Source organism: Muscardinus avellanarius (genome assembly GCF_963383645.1).
Source record: "Muscardinus avellanarius genome assembly, chromosome: 6".
In the NCBI taxonomy this organism is placed as follows: Eukaryota; Metazoa; Chordata; class Mammalia; order Rodentia; family Gliridae; genus Muscardinus; species Muscardinus avellanarius.
The window spans coordinates 57,902,899-57,923,650 of NC_137791.1; the positions used below are offsets into that span (position 1 = coordinate 57,902,899).

Here is a 20,752-nt window from a genome sequence, read left to right on the forward strand (position 1 = left end):
AAGCACCTTCAAATGTTATTTGACAAATTCCTTAGCAATCTGAAACATTTTACATACTAACATGTTTGTAATAATCAGCATATTACTCTGGAGATTACCCAACAGAGACTAAAATTTATCAGTCTTTTCTTTCAAACTGAAAAACATGGCCAAAGACAAAAGCCTTTCGATAAAGACAAAAACAATTTTATTTCACCTTAATTTTGTTAATATTACCATTATAATAGCAATGAAAATAAATGAGCAATCACTGTTCCATAAAAGTAATTATCACTGAACTATACATTTAATCTGACTTCACTTCTCATTCATGGTCATTTATTCTTCCTGCATATAAACAATAGTATTGAGGGGGAAAACCAATATATACCTTTTAAACTTATTAATACTTAACAAGAGTCCTTAATAAAATAATAATGCAATCTTATGTTTCAAATTTAAAATACCAAAAACAAGCAAATATGATGCCAACAAAATCCCATTTTTATAGAATGGAAAAGTACTTCTGCGCCATCTCTGAATTGTATTGCAGGATTCTAACACAACTAATCTAGGGAAATGTTACCTCTCTTTCCCAGGGGCCTTGCTGCCCCTAGTACAAACCAAACAAGCCCAGGATAGTCTTCCCCAGATGTCTGTTTCTGCTCAAAGGTCACCTTATCTGTTGGGGCCTTATTTGCTCACTTTCTACAAATCAGTATCCCCCATTCAACCGCCAATCTTCCTATCCATCCTTTGTTTTACCCCATATAATTGTGTGGGGGGGGAGGGAAGCACTGGGCATGGAATCCAGGGACAATGTATCTACAATCTACACCCCCAGTCCTAGTTTTTAGTCTTTTTATTTTTGAAAGAGGGTCTAAATGAATTGCAAAGGGCCTTGCTAAGTAGCTGAGGCTGTCCGCAAACCACAACCCTCTGGTCTCAGCCTCCTGAATGCTGGGATTACAAGCACGTGCCACCATGCCCGGCTCTTACCCCATATAATTTTTGTCACCAACTATTTATTTTCTCTTCCTCACTTCCCTAAAATATAGATGTAAGAAGGTTCAGGCTTTACTTTGTTCACAACATATCTCCAGTTCCTAGGACAATATCTAGTTTGTATAGCTAAAGTTCAGCTTGGAAAACTTTATAAAATCCACAGAGCTCTTAACTAGCATGATCACATACAGATCTCCTAACCGTATCTACTAATGCCTGCATCTGGGGCAGGTGCCCATCCCATGTCCAGCTGGCTGTGGCTAGGGCAACAGATAAGTAGAATGGAGACTTACATAAAAAGGCTGTTGATATTGTAAACACTCTTGAAAAGCAAGAGTAAAAAGGGTAGACAGGTTGCTTAGCTAATCTAATGTACAGTTCACTTATATTTTCTCTTATAATCAAATTCATCCTTCTCTGGAGAAGAAAACTGTTTCCTAGAGCAAATACCTCTCACCAGCAATATGGTGTATCATGCCACTTTAAAAGAAAAAAAAAAAACCTATAGAATGGCAGTCACTGTGGAAAGAATGTCTAATTGGAGGAACTTATGGTGCCAACTCTCCTTTCAAATTTCCTTGAGAGTTCATGCCAGACCATGACAGATGGAAGAAGGAAATAGACCGCTCATTCAACAAATATTTATTATGCATGTACTATAAAGAAGACACTCATGGAGCCATTAAATTCAAAGTGTGGGGGGATGTAGGGTGTGTGTGTGTGTGTGTGTGTGTGTGTGTGTGTGTGTTAGGAATGGTGCTTCTAACATATCCTTCAAAAAAGAAAACCAGAATTGAATTTTTTTTCTTGTTTTGCAGAACTGGGGATTGAATTCAGGAGTATTCTACCTCCAAGCTATATCCTACTTTTTATTCTTTATTTTGAGACAGGGTCTCAGTTGCAGCAGGCCTCACTAAGTAGCAGAGGCTGGCCACAAACCTGCAATCCTCCTGTTTCAGCTTCCCAAGTACTGGGATTACAAGTATGCACTACCCTAACAGGATTAGAACTGAATTTTTAAAATGCTATTATTTAAGAAATGAAGAATCTTGAGACATTTCAATAGTTTCAAAACTACTTGATCAAGATATTACTAGTAAATATTCATTTTATCATGTAATAATTATTGTAATTTGATAACCTTAACTGAGTTAAGGTTATTATTTACTTACTTGAGTACGTACCATGTCTTAGGCACTGTCCTAAGAACTTCACTTGTGTTGAATTACTTAATTCGCTTAACAAATTAATGGTGTAAGTATTACTTTTTTTTTTTTTTTTTTGGTGGTGGTGGTACTGGGGTTCCTGGAAACCCTTCTACCTCCGGGCTACACTCCCAGACCTATTTTATACTTTTTATTTGGAAACAGGGTCTCTTAAACCAGTGCGGCTGGCTTCGAACCTGTGCGATCCTCCTGTCTCCGCGCTCCCAAGCGGGGGATTACAAGCGTGCGCCACCACGCCCGGCTGTAAATATTACTTTTACCTTTATATGACAGGTAAAATCTGGAGCACCACTAAGTAATTTATAGTTGCCCATATATACAAAGAGTTTCTTATAGAGCCAGATCAATCAATAAATCTCTCTCTCTCTCCTTCAAAGCTGGCACTTATAATAACTAAATAGCATATAGAATACAGTCCAATAAAAATATAACCCTCAAAAGGAATGTTAGAGGGAAAAAGCCTTTAAGATAAAAATAAATAAATAAAATAGACAACACCAATAGTTTGGCTTTGATAATAAAATATTCACAGATATTTGACCATTATCATGAAAGCATAGTCACCTGAAGTTGTTTTAGGTCCAGAAATTAATTACTATTCCTTTATACCTTGAAATCATTAACAAATAATTTAAAGAATATTTTACATAGTATATTATTTAAAATATATATAATGTGATACAGATAATTCACAAATAGGTTTGCAAAGCATTATTTTGCAAGTACAACCCATAGGTAAAATACATACCTAAATTTATAAAAATCAAATCTTCAACATAAAGTATGAAGTTATAACACATACTAATCCATAATGTAAGTATTATTATTTACAACTGTGGAACTATACCTATGTGATATAAATAATACTTCTGTCCATTATGCGTTCAAGAAATAAAATCTGTATTTATTAAAGTATCAACTATCAATACGCCTTCTTCTTTTAGATATGAACACTAATCAAATGATCTTTCTGAAAGTGCAGAAATGAAATACCTACTAGATCTCCTAAACATCCTTTTCTAGAGCGCTAAAGGGGGGGGGGGGATCCCAAAAGGGAACTCATAAGTAGCCTTGAGTATATTAACTAACCAACACATTAAACATTCTTCCTTTTGTTTTGTTTTGTTTTGTTTTGAAACAGGTTATCACTAAACTGCTGAGGCTGACCTCCATCGAGGGATCTTCCTATCTTAGCCTTCCAAGTATTGAGATTACAGGTATGCACCACCAACCTGGGCTATAACATTCTTTTGAAAAAACAGGCATATTTAAAAATATTGTTCAGCTTGGCCAGGCGTGGTGGCCCACACTTGTAATCCCTGCGCTTGGGAGGCAGAAACAGGAAGATCCCGCAGATTTGAAGCTGGCCGCACTGGCTTAAGAGACCCTGTTTCCAAATACAAAGTATAAAATAAGTCTGTGTGTGTAGCCCGGAGGTAGAAGGGCTTCCAGGAACCCCAGTACCACCAAAAATAAAAATTAAAAAAAAAAACCAAAATACTGTTCAGCTCAACACAGTGACCTAGGATAAACATCCTAACATTCACTTTGTTTCTGAGGCAGACTCTAACAAGTGCACTGCCAGAGTAATTTGTAAACAACTCCTAAATGTGTATGCAACATTTCTTTATTAAAGTAGAAAAGGTCATGGCATCACAAGGAAATGAAAACAGAAGCCATCTGGGAGACAAGCTGCTTCTTATGATAAAAATTTAAAAGAACACAAAATAGAAACATGTAATCAGTGTGCAAATAGCAATGAAAAATATGCATGAATGTGTTAAACTCCAAATAACTTTCAAACAAACACATATTAAAATGAGGGTTTTTGTTTTGGATTTTATTTACATATTTATTTATTTTTAGTTTTGAATAATCACACTGAAAGGCTATACAATTATTCCTTTGCTCAAAAAAGTAAAAATCTGGCTGGGCAGGGTGGCGCACGCTCGTAATGCCCGCGCTTGGGAGGCAGAGACAGGAGGATCGCGCAGGTTCGAAGCCAGCAGTGCTGGCTTAAGAGACCCTGTTTCCAAAAATAAAAAAGAGGTCTGGGAGTATAGCCCGCAGGTAGAAGGGCTTCCAGAAACCCCAGGATCACCCCAAAAAAATTAATTAATTAAATTAAATTAAATTAAAATCTGAAATTCTTCCCCTGGAATTTTTCCCCTAGAATTTCTATCAAGAGCAATTTACCACCAGCCTGTAGGTAAGATAAAACCACAACAGGAACCTACTCTCTCTAAACTCAGCTCATCCAAGGGAATCTGAATCCAGTTTAAATGCCCAGAAATTGTCCTACGCTCGCCCCCAACGTTATCTTCATCGCTACCATGAGCCTCTTTATCGCTGGTTCAGGACTGCACACACCTCCTTCCCCTCATCTCTCTTCACTTTTCCCTCACTCTCTACACTCCCATCACGTGGCACCCTTTCTATTTCTTAACTATGTTAAGCTCCTTCCAAACTCAAGGCCACTGCACTTGCTGTTCTCTGTGCCTGCAGTGTGATCCCCTCTTCTCTCCCATAATTGGTTCCTACTCTTTAGCCAATGTTGCCTTCTCACTCCGAGGGTCTGTCTGGTCTGCCTAGCCTAACGCAAGACTTGTACCACCAGACACCCATCCCCTTCCCCCAATTATTCTTTAATATATAACCTATTTACTTGTGAATTATCAGTTCCCCTCACTAGAATATAAAGCTTACAACCTTGCTCTACTTGTCTTTATATTTTCAGTGCCTAGAACAGAGAACCAATAACATTGTGAGTGCTCAATAGATACTGGCTATATGGCTCCATCCCCAGATATAGGTACAGTAAATTCTGTACGTCACTGTTATTTCTGTGTCATCTTCTATATATCCCAGTCTAAAAGTTTCCTGCTATCTTCACACAGGCTTTAGGGCCATAAGCATGTCTTTTCCTTTCCTAGATCTGATTACATATACAGCATCCCTGGATATCCATGGGATTGCTTGCAGGATTTCTCATCAATACCAAAATCAGCAGACACTCAAGTTCCTTGCATAAAGTGGCACAGCATTTTCATAAACCTACACATGACCTCCTAAATACTTAAATCACATCTAAAGTACCTATAAAATCTAATACAATATAAATGCTATATAAATAATTGTTTTACTGTATTGCTTAGAAAATAATGATAAAATTTTATAATTGCTTAATACATACTTAATTTCTTTTCATGGTTGGTTAAATCCACTGCTGCAAAATCTGCTGATATGCAAAACCAACAACACATCCTCTCCTACCTCCAAGCTCCCGCCTATATTCTATGTCATGTTCTATGTATTCTTATGTCAGTAAATGAAAAACCACCCTCAGGCTGGGGATGTATCTCAGTGATGAGCCCTTGCTCAGCATGTGCAAAGCCCTGTGTTCAATAGAAAAAGAAAGGAAGAAAGGAAAAGAAGATCGCTCTCTATACCCAAGGCCTACTACATAGTAAAAGATCAGTAAGTATGTGTTAACATTTCCTCATAGAGATCTTGCCCATTGAAGAAAAAGGCAGCTCCAGAAATTCGTTCCCATCTCTCCTAAAATGTAACAAGCAATTATTAACAAAAATCTCCAAGGACTAAGCTCAATTATAACTCAAATCTTGCTTTCCTGAATTTTTTCTTCTGAGTATCCTTTATCTTTCATGCAAACTGTGGACACAAATATGCCCGCCACTCTTAAGCTCTCCTAGCCTCCATGTATGTCCAGATAAGCTTGAATTTACATCTAGGATAGGCTACATCTGGTTTGAAAACTATACAAAAGCATAGAGAGCAAACAGTGAAAATTCTGTCAAGTTCCTCACTATCCAATCACACAAAAATCAGTATTCTTACTTAATAACTATACTTCTGCATAGGGCTTAACATATGTGCTATAGTTCTGAAAGTTAACAAAATGAGACACTTAAAAGGGTAGCTGTGTGTGTGTGGTGGGGGGGGGATACTGGGGGTGGAACCCAGAGGCGTTTCTACCTCCAAGATATCCTCCCAGACCTATTTTATATTTTATTTGGAAACAGGGTCTCACTAAGTTGCTGAGAGCCTCACTAAGTAGCTGAGGCTGGCTTCGAACCTGTGTGATTCTCCTGTCTCCTCCTCCCAAGCACTGGGATTACAAGCGTGTGCCACCTCACCCAGTAAAATGGAGCTATTTTTAAAGGTAAATAAAGGCTAAGGGTGTGAAGATGAATAAACTACCATGAGAAAAATATTTGAAGAAGTGGCTTCCTAGAGAATACCAAACAAGACTGAAAAGACAATATAACTCATTCAGCTGTCTGAAAGGCTGTAATGTGCAAGCATGCATGTTGGTGGTGTATGACACTAAAGGACAAAAGTAAAGCTGTTGGGTCAAGTATACAGAAAGCAAATTCTAGCTGACATATGGGTAAACAACTTACCCTCTAGGGCATTCCTAGAAATGTAAACCCTAATTAAGACTAAAAATGAGGAAAACCAAAATACTTTGTCAGTTAATTCTATCAATTATGTATAGTAATAAATCTAGAAGAAACTCAATTATAGTTACAAACCAGCTTCTTATTATCCCCTATTTTCATTATGATCATTACAATAGTTATTGAATGTGTACTGGAATTTGAAGGAAATTGGGACAAATAGGACTCAGTGTAGGTTTTCTAACTTGTGAGAGAGGCTCACGGTTTAATGAAGTATATAACCTATTTAGCTGTACTTAAACCACTTACTACTGTGAAATCTAATAGAGACCAAAAATAATAACTGTCTCTCTGACCTTAAAAAGACCGGAACTAGAGCCGGGCGTGGTGGTGCATGCTTACAATCCCAGTACTTAGGAGGCTGAGACAGGAGAATGACAGGTTCACAGCCAGCCTCAGCTACTTAGTAAGGCTCTCCACAACTTAGTGAGACCCTGTTTCAAATTAAGAAATAAAAAAATAAGGCTGTAAATGTAGCTTGGAGATAGAATGCCCCTGAGTTCAATCCCCAGTACCACACACACACACACACACACACACACACACACACACACACACACAAAGAGACTGAAACCAGACTTTTTTTTTACTTAATGTAGCCATTTTAGCTAAATCATGAGCTATATAACAAAACCTAGTATAGTTAAGAATTCTTCCAGAATCCTTTTGCAAATTTAGTATTCAAAGATGCCTACAGCATCATAAAGATAACTAAAGCTTGACATATGTTATTAAACTGCCATCTATTTACAAAAAAAAAGTTTGACCTATGGCAACTGAACTCTGAAACAGAAAAGACACTGGTTGTTAAGAGAAAAGAAAATCTGTCACTTTATTTTAGTCCATGGCAGTTCAGATTCCAAGTTAAGAGCCTTGATCTCTTTGCTGCAATGAGCTCTAAAATAAAAAATAACTTTAAGAACACAAGGCTATATATGGTTCCCAAACATCCGTATATAAAATGGAACCCAACTAGTATATATAAGAAAAACCTAGAAAGCGTGTTAATATAAAATAATGAATCACTAAATATCCTAAATGCAAAGTTCTAGGATCAACACTTTTAAAATCTCATTGCTAATTTTGATAATTAGTATAGAAACCAATCATAATTTTCTCTTAGTAATCTCAGTTATTCTCATATACAGTAACTTTGGATTCTAAAGCATCTATTCTGTTTTGTTTTGTTTTGTTTTGTTTGTGGGTCTGGGGATGGAAGCCAGGGGCATTCGACCTCTGAACCACACCCCCTGCCCTATTTTTATTCTTTATTTTGAAACAGGGTCTAAGTTTCGGAGGGCCTCACTAAGTAGTTGAGGCTGTCCGTGAACCCCAATCCTTAGGTCTCATCCTCCCAAATGCTGGAATTACAAGCATGCGCCACCACGCCCGGCATAAAGCATCTATTCTTTAAGAAGCACAGAGAACACCAAACACACACATACGCGCGCGCACACGTCCATGGCTGACCCTGGTGATGGCTGTTATCTATTCCAAGGAAACAGATTATAATGGTTGAAAGCATTATTACTACTCAGTTTGATTAATTCTGAGTCTGACCAATCACTAGCTGTGTAACTTTGGGCATATTACTTAACATTCTGTCCTTCCATTTCTTCATCTATAAACCAGATATTCAAAATCATACTGCCACATGGGGCTAATAGAAGGACAAAATAAGCAAGCATGTACAAAACACCTAAAATACTACCTAGACATTGAAATGACAAGAAAAAAAAAGTAGTATACAAGAACAAAAATGGGACCAAGGACTTTAGGGTTCACAGTTGGCATTTTGGATAATAAAATCAGTTGTATTAAATGTGCCCATTTATTTGCAACCTGGATGCCAGGCAGAAAAGTTAGGCAATAATTGAACAGCTAATGAGAAATGCTTACAGTTCTTAAATAAGGAAGTTAAGGCATTAAATGTAAGAGTCTAAAATTCTTGCCTGGGCAAGGTGTCAGCCTGAGAATAAGGAGCCAGCCTAGCAGGGATAACCCTACATTGAATTTTGGAAGCACCCATCTGCTAAAATATCAAAGTATCACTCTGAAAACTAGATACCATATAACTAGACTCTTCTAAAATAAGCAGAGGTATATATAAACAAAATAGAAATGTCTAGTATAAAAAGACCAAAAGAACCACTTGTTATATATTTTAAAGTTAATAACATAGTAATTCTTCAAGTGAATAAGCAAATTCATGAAAATTATACATCTTCCACTGCTGGTATTTATATCTAGACTTCTTCCTCCAACATACTTCTAAGGTATCCTAAATAAAGGATAAAACATTTGTTTTCTAAAGGATATTTATTCTCCAGTACCTTTTCCCAAGAAGGAAAATATTTTCAAATCGTATCTGCAACCTCCTCTGGCTAAACTTCTTTATTTTACCTCATTAAATTTCTTAATTTTACCTCTTCTGAAAGTTAGTATCTCAGAAATCATTTTAAAAATACTAGGCTATGATAGGCAGGTGTTGTGGCGCACACCTGTAATCCCAATATTTGGGAGGCTGAGACGGGAGGATCCAGGTTTGTGGCTAGCCTCAGCTACTTAAGTGAGGCCCTCTGCAACTTAGTGAGACCCTGTTTCAAAATAAGGAAAAAAAAATAGGGTTCGGGGTATAGCTCAGAGGTACAATGCTCCTAGTTCAATCCTCAGTACCACACACAATTTTTTTTTTAAGTCCTAGGCTATTAATCAGATCCTGCTATACTTTAGATTTTAAATGTTCCCCAAGGGCCCATGTATGAAAAGCTACTAAGCTTGGTACTATTGAGAGAAGAAACTTTAAGAGGTAGGGCCTAGCAGATCTCCTAGTCACTGGAGTATATACTTGAAGGTGATTTGGAGGCCCTAGCTCCTTTTCTTCCTCTCTCTTTTGCATCCAGACCATGAGGAAAACAGTTATGTATGCCATATGTTCCCAAGATAACATGCTGGCCTCTAACCAGAGACCTAAAAGCAGCAGTCTACCCAATCATATACTGAAACCTTTGGAATCTGTCTACCAAAATAACTTTTTTCTCTATAGGTTGATCATATCAGGTATTTGTTATCCTAACAGAAAGTTGACTATCAAAGATTTTCCAAAGAACTCAGTCACAACTCTTAAATCCTTGGATTCAAGGATTTAAAATGGTGTTCAATTGTTAAATGTCATTAAAATGACTACCTCCTCTTTTGGAAAATTAAAATTTACCTGGGACAATTATCATGAACTATGCTGGCTACTGTTAACTCTTGAGGGTAAAACACTCAACAAATCACAGAAATGAGGCAAATTTTAACCAAGTTCAAAACAAAGGAATGTAAGCCGGACGTGGTGGCTCACGCTTGTAATCCCCGCACTTGGGAGGCTGAGACAGGAGGATTGCACATATTCGAAGCCAGGCTCAGCTACTTAGTGAGGCTCTCATCAACTTAGTGAGACCCTGTTTCCAAATAAAATATAAAATAGGTCTGGGAGGATAGCTCAGAGGAAGAAAGCCCCTGGGTTCCACTCCCAGTACCACCAAAAAAACCCCAGCAATATAACTAAAGGGAAATTCCTCCTTACTCATCTTTACCAAATAAAATACAAACAGCCCAGGCATCTTTACTCTTTTTTCTGTGACCATGGTTACTAAACACATACTCTACTGCTTGTACCTGGCTAAAATGAAGTAAAATATTGTGCCATACATAGTATGCCTTCACACTGCCTGACTCCATAGGCTGTGGAATACTCTATAAACATATGTGACTTCAGTTAAGCTCCACTAGCTAATAAATGTTGATAATAAAAAAACAATAAGTCTCATAAGAGGGAATTTAGCATGTCCCACAACCGTATTCAACACCTCATAATGGTCAGGCTCCTAGTCACATCATATAAAAGGAGCTAAGGAAAACGAGGATTCAAAGCCATATAGTATATCAGGCTACTGGAAAAACTCCAAAAGTAACAACAATGAATCTATTAAGTATGAACTGCTTAATTTTTTAAAAGTCCATGATAGCTATATGCCAAAAATTGTTTCACAAAAAAAAATGTCGCCATGTAATTGGAAGTAATATGTTAACATAAAGAGGAAGTCCATTTACAAATGGGAAATCATTTATTGATAAAAGCTTGAGGAAGCCAGGCATGTGGAGCATGACTGTAATCTCAGCACCCGAGAGGCTGAGACTGGAGGACTGAAGATTAAGACAAGTCTCAGCAATTGAGGTAGATTCTCAGCAACCTAGCAAGACTTTGTTTCAAAACAAAAAATAAAAATGGCTGGGAGTACAGCTCAGAGGGACAACGCCCATGGGTTCAATCCCCAGTACCATAAATGAGTAAATATAAAAGCTCTGGGTAAAGGGATTTAAAAAAAACAGCTACCCTAAGAAATTCATGGTATCATTTAAAGAAGGGCAGCACATCTTTATTTCATAAATTCTCTCACAAAATGGAAAACAATGAGCCAGTCTGAAACATGGTGAACCCTTGATAGAACACTACTAATTAAGTCCTGTAAAAAGGTGACAGGTGGAAATTGGCCCATCTGATAGGGAAAGATCAAAGTCTGTTGAACTCATGCTAGCACAGGTATGGGGAAATAGGCCTTCTCATAAGAAGGTAGGAGTATCTCCACAGATATTTAACAATATCAATCAAAATTACAAATGTACAAACCCTTTGACTCAGCAAGTTAATTTCTAGAAATGGGAATTTATCTGAAAAATATTCTCACGGGTGCATATGTGCATGTTCATGTAAAAATTACAGTGTCAGCAGAAGCAAAATTCCAGAAAGAACCTAATTGTCCATCAATAGGAACTAGTTAAACAAATCATGACAAATCCAAACATAAAGAAGTTATTTTAAAAATAAAAATATATTTACTCATATTGGGTTAAGAGAAAAAATTGTCAAAAAGTATGAGCTGGGCATGGTGGTGCACGCTTGTAATTCCAGCATTTGGAAGACGGAGACCTAAGGATCACAGTTCGAGGACAGACTCGGCTGCTTAGCGAAGCCCTTTCCAATTCAGTGAGACCCTGTTTCAAGAAATAAAAAAAAGACTAAAATATAAGGCTGGGGGTGGAGCCAGAAGTACACTACCCCTGGGTTCCATCCCCAGTACCAAAAAAAAAAAGTTTTTTCCTAAAGGAAATGAGTATTTGTGTTGAGAATGGGTTGAGGAGGATATATACCTATTTAGACATATTTATATAGATTATCTCTGGAAGAATACACAAAAAAATTCCTAAATTTTGTTTCAGAAAGCAATGGGAGAGCAACATGAGACTCTTCTCTCTATACCTTACTGTATCTTTTGAATTTTGGAACATATGTCTTACCTTAAAAAAAAAAAAAAAAAAGAAACTTTTAAAGCAGGGAGGGATGAAGAGTTATGGTTAAACAGATTTCTTAAGTGCCAAATTTAGCTCAAGTAAATAACTGCTTCCAGTATGGCCTCCTAAAAATTGTCCCCTGTTTTTTCTCCTTGCAGCTAACTTTTTCGTTCTCTTCTATTAATGGCCCCAGGTTATTTCATACTCTTCTATCTAGGCCGATCAAGGATATTTGCTACAATTGCTCAGCCCTTCCAGATTACTAAATGCCAAGGTTGATGAACTTTGTTCCAATAACTGCCACACAAAAAGAGTGACCAAACATCAGTAGCAAAGAAATCTGAATATAAAACGGTAGATGACTCCATTTATCCAGTAGGAAAGAAAGTGAAGATGGAGGGGTGGGGAGTATGCGATTTGAGAAATTTGATTTTAACATTATAAAAAATTCTTCTAAACCTAACTACAAATATTCACTCAATATCCACTACTTTGTCCATTCAGTTCATTATCAAAAGAAATAATGTGATTTTCCCAGTCAATTAAAAAACAAACCTGCCTTCTCAACAGGAATGCACAATGGCTCTGCATTCTAGAATACCTGAAGAATCAGTGGAAGCCAGGTACAGTGACACACACCTGTAATGCCAGTACCTGGGAGGCTGAGACAGGAGGATTGACGGTTTAAGACCAGCCTCAGCAATTTATCGAGGCTTTCCGAACCTAAGGAGAACCTGTTTCAAAACAAAATACAAAAAGGGCTGAGGGTATAGCTCAGAGGTAGAATGCCTATGGTTTCCATCCCTAGTACCACCAAAAAAAAAAAAAAAAAAAAAAAAAGTAGATTCCACAACTACAACTTTTTAGTAACTTAAACTAATGTTTCTTTTTACTCCCTTTATATCATTTGTTTACAAATGTGTGCATATATTGGTAATTCATGTTAGTGTCTCATTTTGTAAAAAATTTTATATTCAATATTTTATATATCTAAAACAGAAATTAAGGCCTAGAGTCTCTCTTACCTGCCAAAACTGAAATATAATAATCCCTTACTAGACATGAAAGGAACTCCTTTTTTGTCCAGAGCGACATTTGCTTCTTCATATTAGATTTCTCCATGCAATTGCAATTGGGGGGGAAAAGATAGGACTGGTCATAAGAATATGGGAATCTGAGTAAGAAATAATGCAAACAGGATGTCATGGACAAAGACAAATAGTTAACTGTGTATTTACATGCACCCAAACCAACAACCATCATAAAGACGAGCTCTGTGCCTCCAATGCTTGCAAAAATAACCGAAAATCAGTCCACAGGCTTTCATCTCAATCTTTAATCTCAGTTCAAGTAGGTAACACTATACATATTATGAGTAGGTGAATTGGTGATATGAAAACATGCTGCTCTTACATTCCCTAAACCCCACAGCATTGTTTTACTCTGAGAGATACAAAAGTTGTACCTTCTAGCAAAACTCCTTTTGAAAAATAACTTCCCCACAGACGCCAACTTTAAATCAAATAGGCCAATTTCTAAAAGTACTAATTTGTAATAAAACATACTGGTATTTTTCTTTGCTAATGATAGGCCAGTAAAATATTATCAGAATTGTCTTGCAATTCTTCACACTGTGACCACAAAAGACAGAAAACTGCACATTGGGAAAGGCATGTCTCTTAGCCCCATACAAAAAGCAATTAATGTTTTAAAAGCATAAAGTGAATATACATGTGAAATATACATCATGTACTTACATAAGCTAAATTAACTTTCTAACTTGGCATAATGACAGGGTAGTTGGGAGGGAATGTAAAAGAAAATACTCAACAGCTTAAAATTAACAATGGGCCCATTTATTCAAGGTAGGATAGTTCTTCCATTTCAGCTTGAAAAGACTGAAAGTGGTTCTGTCCTCCTCCAGGAGGGAAACTCTACAGCTGGCATGTCTGCAGAATTACTCAACTACATTCACAGCTTTTCTATGACTCAAGCAATGGTAAGCAAAGTCTTCATCTTCACTAGGCACTAGGCACTAGGAAACTAACGAGAAATGTTGTCTTAGGGCTGTTCAAATTCCCTCCTTCGAGGATCAGTTCAATTAATTCCTTTTGAAGGAAGTCCATCCCTACAAATAAAAAAGATTCACAGCCACTGAAACTTGCCAGTTTCATTATCATTTCATTAAATATTCTCTCATGAGACACTTGTGACACTCTCTAAGAGCTCTGTAGCATGCTGCTTATTTCTTTACTGTCCAACCTTTGTATTCCCCAGGACTTTGCATTTTCTTCAATGGCTTCTAGGAATTATTTCTCTACCTACTGAATAAACAAATTTTTATCAAAGTGTTTCACAATTCTGTCTGTCTCTGTTTTGTGTTTTATTTCCCAGCAGGACTCCAAACTCCAGGAAATAGTAAATTTCTTCTGCCTTTCAAATCTAGATAAAATTTTGTCTGAGCTTGAAGCAATTTATCTTCCCTTAACTCCTGAGCATCAAACTCATTATTGTTTATTAAAAAGTTTGACCTCAGCCAGGTGTGGTGGTGCATGTTTGTAATCCCAGTACTTGGGAGGCTGAAACAGGAGTATCACAGTGACAGCCTCAGCTACTTAGAGAGGCCTTCACAAATTAGTGAGACTCTGTTTCAAAATAAAGAATAAGAAATCGGACTGGGGGTATAACTCAGAGGTAGAATGCCCCTGGGTTCAATCTCCAGCACCACACACACAGACAGACAAAAAAGTCTGAGCGCATTCTTACCTGCTAAAGAAATGACTACAATGTGTTCATGTATTCATGGAGAATTGGGAGATCATTTTCAGGAAACTCAAATACTAACAGTGAAGAAAAAGGCTCTAATGTTATATATCAGAAAATAACACACAGCAGAGTATTCAACTTTAGGATATTCAAATTAAAAGATGCTACTAACAAATATCTAATCTTTCTCATAACTCCATCATGAGGAATATCAACTTGCTAAAATATAGCCTTGAACTGTGCAAGTCTCTCATTTCTTCTTATAAAATATACTGACAATGACCTATAAACCCACACTGCTACAATGAAACCCATCCCCACATTCCATGGCTTCAGGGCAGTTCCCATAAATACAGGGTCATAAAAAGACAGCCTGCAAACTCTTGTAGCCAGGACTCCATTTTAAGGGTAGTAAACTGATACAGTGACACGTGACCACATAGTCTGAAGACCCTTTTAAAAAGAAGAAACTGCCAATCCCATTATATTGTCAATAGTACAAAAAAAATCTATACACTCCAGATAAGTGTGAGTGAAGTGTTAAAATTTTTAGCCTGTATTCTTCATGAAGCAAGTTATGTTCAGCATATTCATATATAACACAATCTCAAAAAAAAGAATATTCAAGTCACTGCCAGTGACTTATGTCAAAACACAACTTGATACTCCAGAGGTCCAAGGTTATAAAAAATATATGTATAAATGGTTCCTTAGAGTTCAACATAATATCTGATCAAAGGAAAAATTGTACTTTTGAACTCTAAAAATAAAGATGTGGATTTCTAACCAAGCACAAACTTCTGATTTTTTTTTCCTTTTCCAATTTCAGTGGACTATAAATAAAAAAATAAAATAAAATAAAATAAAAAACACTGCTTATGGTTTCCTAAACTATGGGAGACTTAGTGTTTAAAATCTCTAAATTTTACTTTAAGTTTATTTATTATAAATGGTAACAATTGAGAGAATAAAGTGTGCCAAATCTTGCTAAGAATTTCATATGCATCATTACAATAAGAATCATTAAAGCACAAGTTTCCAGTTTTAATTGCTTGATACCATTAATTAAAGAAAGATGATCACTGAAAAACATCACAGTAATTTTATATAATAAAGCAGAAAAAGCATAATTAAAAAACCACAACATGTATGTCCCTATCACTCTGAACTACATTATGATGGTAGACTACAATGCAGCTATAAAAACATATTTAAAAAAGAGTTCAAAGCACCAATAAAAAAGAAAAATATCTTACCACAATATAAATTAGTTATTAGGCACCAATCTTCATTAAGCAATGTTATTAGGCATGTTAAAACTAACCACACAAGGGGTTAAAAATAACTATAATGAAAGGCCAACGGCCTAGCAGCCCAGTTGAGCCAACATTCCCTTCTCTCTTCCCCCTCCCTTTCCAATCCTCTCCAGTCCAAAATGAATTGCATGCCCCACTGCACAAGGCCCCAAAAGGTCACAGGAGATGGCAGAGACTTTTGTAAGAGAACAGAAATAACTCAGCAGCTTTGTTACCATAGTCTCTTTTAATCAGTATGTTCAAAATTCTTTAATTAGCACTGTGTCTACACAAGGAAAGCATTTCTCTGTGCCAGGGGAGGGCACGTATGTATGTACACAGTGTTCCGTTGTATCAGCATCACAACATAGAGCTAGCACCTCAAACTGTCTGCCAGGGAACTGAAGCACAGAAAACTTTTTAAAGGCATGGTACCACACAATTTACATATGCCATTTATATCTCTATTATTGAAGAACAAAGTATGATTATGCTTACTTCATTTAGATGCCAATCTGTTTCTGGACTTTTTTCAGCAAAAACTGAAGCATTTTAAACTAAGCAATAGTTTTCGTTCATTAAAACAAAGTAAGAAACTAATACTTAGTATTAAAGAATGTTAAAAAAAAATCAACACAGACACTTTTCTGTCTTTACATCTTCAGTGGAAGAAAAACATTGCCTCACTCAAACAGGATGAAAACACAAGTTTTCACATGGGTACTTCACATGTGAAATACATTGTATGTATGTATGTATGTATGTATGTATGTACGTATGTATAAATGTATTCTATTTTATTATTTGGTACTAGGGATTAAAGCCAGGGGTGTTCTACCTCCAAGATACACTCCCAGGCATTTTTATTTTAAATCAAGGTCTTGCTAAATTGCTGAGGCTGGCTGGATTTGATCCTCCTGTCTCAGCCTCCCAAGTACTGGGATTACAGAAGTGTGCCACCATACCTGGCTAAGATAATTCACACTTCAGTATTCACCAAGCCAAAGCAGGCCTTTAAGATGCTGGCTGGGGCTAGGGATGTAGTTCATTTGTACAGAGCCCATGCCTATCCTAGTAGAGGCCATGGGTTCCATCCCTAGTACCAAGGTGGGTGGGGGACTTGGAAATCTGTTCAATTGAAGGAAAACACTGGTAATGAATTAACAATAACTACTTGAAAATCCACAGCCAAGAAACAATGAAAAGCCCATTAGTAAAAAGGGATTTGCGGTATTTTAACAGGATTATATGCAAGTATGAGAAACTTACTTTTAACCTTTCAAAATATAACTGGATACTATAAGATATAGAGTATGTACACACATATGTACGTACATATATATATATATATATATATATATATATAATTAAACAAAACTATAGCCTTCTATAGACTGAATCAACAAATTTAAAATATCTAAATTTAAAATAAAGTAAATTACTAAGCAGGGACCATAGCACAAGTCCTTGAAGGCCAGCTCTTCTCCACAAGCCCTGAGCTCACAGCAGTTTTGCACAATGGAAATAATACCATTACTTCAGATTGGTGTGAGAATTAAATAAGATGGGGCATTTAGAGCACTTGGAAAAACCCCAAAGTTCTTGGTAAGACTGGGACTGGGGCACAAGGAGCAAGAATAGGCATTTCATGCACATATAAGATGGCATGACTTCTTAAAATGACATACACTCATGTATGTAGGTGTACATCTTATATAGTATTTACTACAGTACTGTCTGTAATAGCAATACTGGAAACAACATAAATGCCCTTCAGTAGGGAATTGATTATTCATAAGGAAAGTTCTCTATGACAAATTATTGAGAAAAAAGCATCATACTGAATTGTACATGGCTACTCTCTGAGTAAAAGAAGAGTAGAAATTCATATTTACCAGAAGAAAGAATTTTGAAAATTTTTCACAATCAAGAAACAATAAGTGTTTGAGGAGATAAGTATGTTTAATATGATTTAAACATGCAACATATACATGTGCCAAAATATTACATAGTATCCATTAATATGTATAATTTTTATAGATTTATGTATTAGTTAAAGACAAATTTAAAATAGATATTCATTTTTATCTGAATACAAAAAAGTCCTCTAGATAAAGCTATAAGTGATTAGTAGTAATAATTACCTACTGATGGTGACTGAAACAGTACCTGACACACAGTCAAGCCTCAAAAAATGGACGCTATAATTATTCTCATCAATATTTCAATCATAGTGAAAATATATTGTTACAATATATACAGAGAGATGGGCTTGGTGGCACACATCTATAATCCCAGTACTTGGAGGATGAGACAGGAGGATTGTAGATTTGCAGCCAGCCTCAGGAATTTAGGAGGTTCTAAGAAACTTAGTGAGACTCAAAAAGTAAAATAGGGTATGAATGTAGCTCAGAGGTAGAAAGCCCCTGGGTTCAATTCCTAGTACCAAAATGGAAATATACAGGACATATTCAACTAAATCCATAATGAGATAAAAGGTCAAATCTCAATTATTCATAGGCAGACTAGTTGAATATCTAAACCCTTTATTTTTTTTTTCCAACATTAAGCAGTCTGGAGCCATTTTTTATGGTCAATCATCACTTCCACCAGAAAATGATCTGAGGAAATAATGCCAAAAACAGTGATTTTGTTTAATCTTGATCAATGCTTTTTAATAAAATATAGCTTTTGGAGCTAAAAAGAACCATAAAAATGTCACAGTGAAAGCATATGAAGAAATAAGGCTAAGAGAATTCCCCAAATTGGGAGCAGTTAAAAAATGTAAAGTCTTCTCACTAGTTAAATGTTTTTCTACTTTAATTCTGCTAATGTGGAGGAGATTCCATATCCTTCTTACGTGCCTTCCCCACCCACATCCTTCACCATAACTAAATCTGCTGAAACCATACCCTACCAACAATTGTAGTAAATGTAGTACTGGTCAAGAATTCAACAATTCAGCTCTGAAATGTCTAGGACAAATTACTGAATGAATATCTGTAACAAAATTGGTAACATGTGCTTACACTGGAGATTGTCAAGGGCATGTTGAAATCCTTGCCACCTTGCAGCCGGAAACCCCAGGGAGCTGGGCCAACCAAGGACACACTGTAGTTGCTCATGGTTCTAATGGCTCAAAGTTCAATGCCAGGAAATGAATGAATCTGTGAAGGAAAATCAAATGGTTAAGAAAAATGTTTATTGGAAACCCTATTATATATCTCTATTTAAATATAAAGTCAAAGCCAGGCGTGGTGGCGCACACTTGTAATCCTAACAGTTGGGAGGCTGAGACTGGAGGATCGCGGTTTGCAGACAGCCTCAGCTACTTAGTGAGGCCCTCTGCAACTTAGTGAGACCCTGTCTCAAAAAAAAGAATAAATAATAGGGCAGGGGGTGTAGCTCGGAGGTCGAATGCCCCTGGGTTCCATCCCCAGACCCACAAATAAAGTCAAGGCCAGGTGAGGTGGCACACATTAGTAATCCCAGTGCTTGGGAGGCTGAGACAGGAGGATCACACTGGTTCGAAGCCAGTCTCAGCTACTGAGTGAGGCTCTCAGCAATTTAGTGAGACTCTGTTTCCAAATAAAGTATAAAACAGGACTAGGAGTATATCCTGGAGGTAGAAAAGCCCCTGGGTTCCACCTCCAGTACCACCAAAATAAATAAATAAACAAATAAATATAAAGTCAAATAAATTATGTTCAGTATTTGGGGGAGGGGAGATGAAGATAATGAAGAGATATAGAAAATAACTCTTAAGTCCATTAATTTTGGTCTAAGGAATCTATTAGTATTTTATAATTTTTATACTTGTGTGTGTGTGTGTGTGTGTGTGTGTGTGTAATAAGGATTGAACCCAGTGGCATACTATTTCTGAGCTACAATCCAGTCTGTTTGTTTGTTTGTTTGTTGTTTTGAAAAAGGGCCCTGCTAGGTTGTTGAGAGTCTCCTTAAGTTGCTAAGGTTGGCCTTGAACCTGCTATCCTGGTCAGAACTTGCTTTGTTTTATACCTCATCAGGCAAAGTAGAAAGAAAGCATTTACCACTCAGTGAGGTTGGCTTTCAACCTGCAATCCTCCCATCTCAGCCTCACAACTACTGGGACTACAGGCCTGGCTTCATGTCAATTTTTATTTTATTTTATTTGGGGGTGGGCCAGGAGCACTCAACCTCTCAGTTTTACCTCCAGCCCTATTTCATTTTTTATTCTGAAAGAATCTCACTAAGTTACAGAGGGCCTCACCTAAATTGCAGAGGCTGGCTGTGAACCTGTGATCTTCCTGTCTTAGCCTCCCAAGTACTGGGATTACAGGCGTGCACCATCACACCCAGCTCATGCCAATTTTTATAGTCTATAAATTCCCTATCAGAATTTATTGCTAGAGACTTGACCAATTTTACAAATTGCTATAATTTGATGTTTATAATTTGATGGCTTCTTGAGTAGTAACTAATTCAATGTACTTTACAACACTTCATTAACATACATAAAAACAATGTGTGTGGGTGTGCTTGCTTACGCACACACTAAGGATCCAATCTAAGACCTCATACATGGTAGGCAAACACTCTACCACTGAGCTACACCTCTAGCCCAAAGCAGATTTTATTTCAGATTTAATTCAAAATGATTTGCCTCTTCCCTCTACCTCACGCA

At 36.8% G+C, this 20,752-nt stretch overlaps 1 protein-coding gene across 15 annotated transcripts in view; it reads right to left on the bottom strand.

Annotated features, from left to right (window-relative positions):
- Window positions 1–19,214, bottom strand: part of PDLIM5 (PDZ and LIM domain 5) — a gene marked incomplete at both ends in the record, with an annotated part of 222,160 nt that extends 202,946 nt beyond the window's left edge. For all 15 annotated transcript variants that reach the window (XM_080698083.1, XM_080698095.1, XM_080698094.1 and 12 more), the window contains one exon: window positions 19,119–19,214. In XM_080698083.1, coding sequence (XP_080554209.1) covers window positions 19,119–19,214 — 96 coding nt within the window. The remainder of the gene's footprint in view (window positions 1–19,118) is intronic.
- Window positions 19,215–20,752: the final 1,538 nt, after the last annotated feature.